This window comes from Trematomus bernacchii, unplaced genomic scaffold (genome assembly GCF_902827165.1).
Source record: "Trematomus bernacchii unplaced genomic scaffold, fTreBer1.1, whole genome shotgun sequence".
NCBI classification, from domain to species: domain Eukaryota; kingdom Metazoa; phylum Chordata; class Actinopteri; order Perciformes; family Nototheniidae; genus Trematomus; species Trematomus bernacchii.
The window spans coordinates 363974-372916 of record NW_022987697.1 but is presented as its reverse complement, the minus strand read 5'-3'; the positions used below and the strand labels follow the sequence as shown (position 1 = coordinate 372916).

At 38.1% G+C, this 8943-nt stretch overlaps 1 protein-coding gene across 1 annotated transcript; it reads right to left on the bottom strand.

Annotated features, from left to right (window-relative positions):
- Positions 1-2497: 2497 nt before the first annotated feature.
- LOC117489277 (neuronal-specific septin-3-like) lies at positions 2498-7693 on the bottom strand. Its single transcript, XM_034138481.1, has 3 exons — positions 7657-7693; positions 6464-6518; positions 2498-5578 (listed from the first exon to the last, which is right to left on the bottom strand). Exons 2-3 carry the CDS (start codon positions 6469-6471, stop codon positions 4396-4398), a joined length of 1191 nt encoding a protein of 396 aa, XP_033994372.1. The 5' UTR covers positions 6472-6518; positions 7657-7693; the 3' UTR covers positions 2498-4395.
- Between the last annotated feature and the right edge of the window lie 1250 nt (positions 7694-8943).

Sequence of the window (8943 nt, the reverse complement as noted above, 5' to 3'; positions counted from 1 at the left end):
AATGCTTCAATCTGGTGCACTTTGAGCACACATTACTAGAGACCTGATCTAGGGGGTACAACTCTAAACACCCATATTAAAAAGATCGGTTTGCATTTTAATAACCAAATATGTGAACATAACCAATAACAAATAAATGTAACTTTTATTTGTGTTGTTCATTCATATCTTATTTTACCTAGTTAAAATGTATTTATGCATATTTTTATATCTCTCAAGTTTTAAATGATATTTCTGGTTTACTGTCCTATAGTATACATCGAAATGATTTCAAACCTGTTTATCCAAATAATTATAAAGGAGTGCCTTGGAAATATTTGTTTACATAAATTGCATTTATCTCTCTCGCTCGCTCCCACGCCCACTTTGGCTGTGAGCTGCGGGCGCCTGATAAGCCAACACCCCCCACTTTCATCACTTACAGCGCCCATCGTACAGGGCAAATGAAAAGTGTAACCGGGGTGAAAAGGGTGTTACCTTTACTTAATTATGAATGTTGTTACATCAAGGCCGAAAATTAGGATGAGCGCAAACAGTCAAAACGTTTTTTTCCCCCCCAGATCTGGCGCCCTAGGCGACCGCCTGTGTCCCCTATGCCAAAAACCGGCCCTGTACACCATGCTAAATGTATGTACAGTGCTTTAGGGCCACAGTGTATATCCCTTAAGGTCAAATAATGAGATCCTCGACCTCCGCCCCCCTCTCGCACCTCCACACAGAGCCCCCCCACATATCAAATCCCAACTTAACCCCTGATTATACTTGAACATTTGTGGAACTCCAGACAAACACAGACCCTCAATTGTTGCTGTAGTTTTAAAGTGAGTGAGGAACCCCCCCTGCTGTTGAATGTCAGGTACAACAGCACCCTCCCTCCTCCATATACAGTACAAAGAATCGGAAGTAAATAAATGCACTATTTTATGACTTTTTTCTTTTTAAGTGAAGTATATTGTGTTTCCTTTTTGGAGGTGCCTTTAGATTTTCATTACCAAAACTAAGCTGTATTTGATGGACTTAAGCCAACAAAGCCTTTAGATCTTTGAATTGACAGTCCTGCAGAAAGACTGAGCAGCTGCTGTCTCAGAGGCATGTTTCTGACGTGAAGAGGGAACTTTTAACATTTGTGTTTGGTGTAAAAGATTACATGTGTATTCACCTTATATCAGGATGTTACTTGCAGCTTAGTTTGTTCAAATCACACTCACTTTATGTATAAAGAGAGGAGGCTTTCCTTGTTCTTTAAAACACAAATGATTTTAAATTCTAAAAATAAATTATTTTACTTTAAGTACTTTAACTGCATTTCACTGATACACTTTACTAAAGTAAGGTTTTGAATGCAGGACTTTTACCTGCAGTATTTTCATAGTAAAGTTTTAGTACTTTTCCAGCTGTAAATAATTATTGTAAATCAAAATGATATATTTTAAACAGGGTGAGCTTCATCGTGAGGAAGATCTGACTTTCTGTTTGAATCCAGGAGAGGGCAGTAGTGCTACATTCAGGATGTAGGCTGCAGTAACAACCCTCATTGGAAGAAGAGTCAAATATAAAACTTATGTTTAATCTCCAGGATTGTACGGATCAGCAGGAGGACAATACTTTAAATGTAAGTATTGTTATTAATTTACTCAAATATTTGACAACACCTACGCCAAACTCAAGAGGCCTTAAAGCGTGCATCTTCAATAAATATAAATTAAAATGACTTTCTAAACTATTTAATATATATTCTTTACATTTTCATAACAATATTTTTTATTAGTAGATCATCATCGCCTCAATCATGTTTACCTTTTACAATAAAAGTGTGAGATACATACACCTGTTCACTGCTTCTCTCTCAGAGCAACTCCACAAACTAGTTTACACACACACACACACACACACACACACACACACACACACACACACACACACACACACACACACACACACACACCACACACACACACACACCACACACACACACTGTGATTGGAACTAAGCAATAGCATTAATTGTATGTTCTACAAATACAATTTTTACAAAAAATACTATATTCTGATGTAACCCTTTTGTACCCCTCTATAACAGATGTAATAACTTGTATTTAGTTATTTAATTACAGCACTACATGGAGCTAGTTACTCTAAATGAAACTTCAGGAGACGTAATGAAATGTCTACCCTATAGCATATTTTAAAAACATTTATTTACATGTTTTTTAAACATATCTTCAGGAGAAACAAAATCACCTACTTTGCATATTTATTACTTTTGGACCAAATGTAAAAAATGAGGAAATCTTTTAAATAATGTTTTTGTTTTTTTAACTAAATATCTGTGGAGAGGATTTCTAATTAGGGTCAACACCTGATTTGCATCTTTCTGATAACTTTGAAAGATTTGAGTGATTTGACATCAAATGTATTTATAATGTAATTATACATTCATCCAAACCCCAAGAGGCCGTATGGAGCTTTGTTCAGAAGACGATAATAGAAGAAGCTGCTGTCTTTCAGTAGACCACATCAGTCTACTTGTTTTTATTTACTCACTTGATATATGGTTACAAATGATTACACATGATAACAATGATTAAATGATAAAGAAAAACAATCTGAACTAAACTGCTGAAACTCAAGTCTCTAAATAAAACCATAAATGCTTAATATCTAAAAAGGTAAAAATGCAAAGTAACTGAATGCAAATCTTAAAAACAGGAGACTTTTCTTTCAAATCTGTCGTCACTGACACCTGTTTCATATCCAACACATTCAAGGTGTGATCATCATCATACATGGTTAAAGAAACACCACAAACATCAGCATGTTATGTTTATGATCAAATGATGAAGAAAAAGATGAACTCAACTGACAACAATCAAGTCTCAAAATAAAGCAACTACTGATGAACATGTAAAAAGTAATAAATGCAAACTGCTGAAATGCAACTCATAAACAAACTAAAATGGAGGCTTTTCTTTCTTCTACTTCCCAGCAGAAAGCTGCGTCTCTTTTATATGCAGTACATGTGATGAGTGTGATTTGGAAGAGACTGAGCTGCAGGTTAAACATCCTCATATGTGGAGAATACACAATAACATCAGAACAAATGATTACACATCGTCTTTTACACCAAACATAGTTTAAATATCAGTAAAAAGCCTCAAGAGCTGCAAAGTCTTTCTGCAGAACTGTCACCTAAAGATTCAAAGGCATCATTTTCTGATTCCAAAAGTATATGCCTCAGTCAATTTACTTTACATGAAAAGAACAAGTCATGAAATAATGCATTGGTTTGTTTGCCATACTTTGTATATAGAGGAGAGAGAGAGCTGCTGTAGCTAGCATTGAACAGCAGGGGGGGCTCTTTCCTCAATTTGAAACCAGAGCAACATTTGAGGGTCTGTGTTCGTCTGGAGCTCCACAAACTCTCTCAATTATATTCATGCTGGTAACGACGAGTATCCTCATTCAACATCTCTTCCAAACAATCACTCAGTTTGTTTTCTTCTTCTTCTGCTTGGTAACCGGCTGGAGGAGCATGCACAGTTAGCTACAGTTTGGGCTGCATGCACAGTTAGCTACAGTTTGGGCTGCATGCACAGTTAGCTACAGTTTGGGCTGCATGCCGAACTTCACAGACTTTGTGAGGAGAGACTTTGGGTCACAAAGGACAAAGTGAACCCGCACTTGGAAAATATGAATTGTCCATAACGTGAACAGTGAAGTAAGGTTTGGTTATTGAACGTTAAACCACACAGGGCGCTGTTTCCAGGAATTACAAAGATAAAAAATGTCAATCGCATTATCAACATCACACTTGGTATAATGAAATACCTTTCATCAAAGTGTAGAGCTTGTTTTCTTCTCAGCTGTGTTCCCTCTGAAGAAATCCATAGCTGCTTCCCTAGTGGCTTTACCAATACCAGAGAAGTAGCTCAGCACTGATTTGGCTCTTGGATTTTCCTCCATTTTGCTTTTCATCTCCTCCAGTTTCTCTCTCTTCTCCTTCATATTTTCAATCAGGAAGTCCAGGTGGACCTGAGTGGAGAGTGAAACACCACTCAGAGCGATCTTCTCCAGTCTCTCAACATGTTGGAAAGACTCTTCCAGAAACTGATCTTTTTCTTTCTGCAGCTCTTCTATTTTCTCCTGGAGAGTTTCCAAGAGGCTCACTGACTCCTCACTGTCTTTTTCACTTTTCTCATACATTGCTTTCATCTGCTGTATGTCCTTCTTAACTCTCCTGGTCTTTCTCACATATCTCCAGTGTGTTTTCGGATGATGTTTTGGATCACTGCACTTCTCCTCACATTTAGTGCATTGTTCTTCTTTCACATGTTTGGATACATGACACTTCCCAGTACACACCGTGCAGTAGATCTCATTCTTATGGCCTTCTACTTTACACTCTTTGTGGCATATTGTGCATCTCTTGCTTCATGACCTCACACTGACTTGGATACCAGGCCACTTCGCATGTCTTGTGACAGTTCTCCTTACAGACTTCACAGCAGGTAGCTCCCGGATAGCATATCTCTAACGACCACATTCTGTGCGTAACTTCTACCGCTTCTTTACCTTTATAGGCTTCATCAACTTCTATTGTGAAGTCTTTGTTATTCTTCATGTCTTGTTCGTGTTTCTTCAGACCTTCCTGAGTCTGTTTGATCTCTCTCTGTTTCAGTTCAATGAACTCAATCCTCTCCTGCAGGTTGTGGATGCTGGCTGCCAGTCTGATGCGTATATTCAACACTTCAATGGTTGTTTCTAGGTTCTGAGGTTCAGTATTTTGAAGGAAAACTGCAAATGTACTGATTTGCTTCATTGTTGAGTTCCATACATGCTTAATTTGATCCTCATTCTCTTCATTTCTCTCTGTTTTCTGGATGTTATTAAACATGAAATGAACAGGCTGACCCTTCTGGTTTTTTGCACACCTGATTTTGGCATCTGTCAGAGCTTGCAGAACATTTTTAGGTGTCAAAAAATCTGAGTGTGTGATGAGGGCAACGATGTTCTTCTCTATGTCTTTTCCAAACAGAGACACCACTGAATCAAAGACGTATGTCAGTCGGTCACTCAGTCGATTCTCACTCGCTTTCAGCACCAGACACACTGCATCGATCTCATGAACTTCCCTCGAGCGGAACAAGTCCAACAATCTTTCGCTGACAAGGACATCTCTCTCAATCCCGTCTGTATGTCCGTATCCAGGAGTATCGATGATGGTCAGAGAGAAGGGCAGAGTTCTGTCTTCAAGACCAAAGACCTCGTACACGATCACGTCTGACGTCTGACTTTCTGTTTGACTTTTCTTCTCGTCTTTTATAATCTGATACCAGACATTGTCCTCATATTTCACTCCCAGGGCGTAGTTAACCAGAGCGTTGATCAGAGTGGATTTTCCTGCGCCTGTTTCACCAACAAGCAAGATGGTTTTGTTTATCCCGTACAGATCTTTTTCACCATGAGTCAGTCTTCTAATAGAGCCAATGTTCCCTTCTTTTGTTTTCAGCTGATTGACAGCTGGAGAAACTGGCTGGATATCAACTGTGTCATTGATTTTACATCTGGATGAGGTGTTCCTGTAGAAAAGTAAAGACATTGGCTCAAAAACTACTGAATGTAGAATTAAACAAGTACCACCTCACAGAGAAGCAGTGACACAGAGCCGGAGATCTCCTTCTAACGACCTGATAACCATCTTCACTTTCTAATGACTGCTTTTCAAATGTTTTTAAATGTCATGCTATCGTGTGATCCCGCTGCACTATTATTAAATGATCTTGATGTTTTTCATTTCTGTAAAGCACTTTGAATGACTTTGTGTTGAAAGGTGCTAATTAAATAAAATGACCTTACCTTGCCTTCCCTATGTCTGTATACCTAAATCCACCAAACATTAGGAATATTTGGCACGGATGCTTTATTTTTTGGTAATAAAGAGTGTAACCAGACGCCTCTGAGACGTATTAACTGTAACGGTTAATTAACTGTTTATTAATACAAAAATATGTAGTAATATAATAATATGATAATGTAGAAAGTAACATGTAGAAAGTGCATCACCCCCTAGACTGTCAATCAAGCACCAGCCCCTCCCACCCATGCTATAAACTCCTCCCTTCATGCCTGTGACCTCCTTCCTTCACTACAAATGCTGCTTTCAGTCCTAATGACACATGTGGTTATAATATTCAGTTTTGTATTTGTCATGCTCGATTCCTATTTATTTCCCTATCTTGTGAGGAAAATCTAAAAGGTGGGTGTAAAAATAAATATAAAAACATAAAAGTAGTGTAGCGTAGTAAGTGACTTAAGTAAAATGTACCTTTTTAGAAATATTATGTTGATGATGTTGTAGGACCTGAAACCATGCCGTCAATATGTATTGCTTTTTCAATAATGATGTAGTGAGGTATTAAAGCAGCACTTCATTCTGTTGATTTAGAAACGTTAGTAATACTCACATTGCCATGTTGACTGGTTCACAGGAGCTTCAGAAGGGAGCACCCAAAGGGTTTTCTGGATGGAGGAAAGAGAAGTGAGTAACCTACAGATCTTCAAGTCTTCCACAGGGAAAGTTTTGACTTTGTAACTTTGTAACAACATAGAACCTTTGTGTCTCAGTTTGTGACCCGCTACATATATCACTAACGCCAAACCCGAGAGACTGTTTAGGAAATAATGTTATTTATATGTGGATCAAACTATGCCAGTCTGGAGGGCTGGCCAAAAAGAACAACAACATAAAGGAAATCTTGGCCAGCCAAACCAAAGGGGCCACGGGATAACGGTCAGGATAGGGTTATGAAGTAACACAAGTAGAAAGTAATGAGCTGCCAGATGACGGTAGTAAATAGTATATGTACTAGTATATAAGTATATGTGGCACAGTGTTATATTACACAATTGTTTTACAGGTATTTGATAATACAAAAAGAATAAGCAGCCAGTAGTATAATTTTAACATAGTATATTAGTTAGTCGCTTTTATCCAAAAGTGACTTACATACTCAATACTATGGACAATCCCCACAGGAGCAATTTGGGGTGAAGTGTCTCAGGGACACAACGACATGCTGACTGCAGTGGGGTTTGAACCTGTGCTCCCCTGATCCGAACACCAACGCTCTATCCACAGCGCCACATGCCTCCCACTTTTTGACTTACATACTCAATACTGTGCCCACAGGAGCAATTTGGGGTGAAGTGTGCACTCCACTGCGCCACAGCCTCCCATATTGCACAACAGTGTTACAACTGAAATACCCTCGAAATCTAAGACGAGAAAATAAAAACCCCAAAAACATAGATATGGTGTATATTTTCACAACTATTTTAATTTTTTTCATGGTCATGTATTGACATTACTTCAAATTGCGAGAAAAAATTCAGACTTTTCTCTAAATTTCGAGCTTTTGAAAGTCCAAATTTCTTGAGATTCAAGCTATTGTAACATAACACAGAGCGTAAAAACCCCCATGTAAGTGCACAGTCAAACACACAGTTGGATAAAAGTAAACCGCAGGCCAAGGCTGAATGTGAATATAGATAGCTGTCATATGTCAAAAAGAAATCATGCTGAATTCTGCCAATTTTTTTAAATTCTTAGTCAAAAGTCAAACACTTTTTCTCTGAATTCTGACTAAAGAGTTCTTACCTGTGCTGTTGATCTCTGAAGATGAGGAGGCGGAGAGCAAAAAGCATTTTTAAATACCAGTTGGGGGGGGGGCGGTACTCTTTGGTCACATGATTTCCCAGAAACATCTCAGATACAAACCGATGAGTCATCATATAAACTGAACTGTCTTGAATACCAATTGTTTTAGATGTTATGTCATCAGAACCTATTCATCCATCTGAAGTTGTTGTAGAAATAGTTAGCAATGAACATCTTAGCTCCCAGGCTCCTCCAACAGGGAAACATACAATATACTTAACATAAAACTAAATTAATAAAGTGCAACAAAATAGTGAAATTTAAATAATAGAGCTTGTAACTTGCAGCAATTAAAAGAAATAGACACAAATGGAAAAATATCAAACTGGACATAAATATACAATATACAGTACAGTATAATAAATACTGTATACTTTAATAATATATAAATATGTGATGGATATACACACCTAGCTAAAAACTGATAAAACATTGTGCTGTGGGTCTTGGGGCCTGTGTACTGGGGTTGAGTCCCAAAGAAGTGGATCTGGGTCCTCAAACCATTGGCCGCAGGTCACCCCCTCTGTTTCAAACCTTTCAACGCTCCAACAAAGGGTGGGACAAAATAAGATTAAAAAAAACAACGTTGTGTTGAATAACTTTTTTTTTAACTTTTAGGTTAATGTTTGGGCGAATTGTTCTCACGATACTGGGTGTGTTCACAGCAACGCCTTAATTGTTGTGGATGCAAAAACATACCTCTCTCTCTGCAGGTAAACACATCTGACCCACATACCAAAGAAATCAGAATCAGAAAGCGTTTATTCGTCACATAGTGGCAATGTCGTTTAACCGGTCAGACCTGCAGAGTGCAGCAGATGAAGGTTAACCCAGTTCATATTTAGTTTTCTGTTATGCTGTCCATTGTATAATGATTGATTGAAAAGAACAGTTTTAATATGATCAAAAGTTGTTGATGCAATTTCAAAAGCTCTGAGATTTGTGTTCGCACATTTTGATATCTTTAAAATTCAACATAATTGTTTGAGCTATTATTTAATTTATATTATTTAGTTACCATACGCACCTGTGCCGAGCAGGTAGGACCCAATTGCAGGACTGACAAAAGCTTTAAAGGTCCCATGTCATGCTTTTCTGGTTATTACCCGTCCCCTTGTGTTCTGAAGTTTCTGCATGTAAACGGTCTGCAGAGTCACAAACCCTCAAAGTACACCCTGTAGCGAGTAAAACTCTAACACAGAAAAGACCTGTCTATGCTGCCCCAGA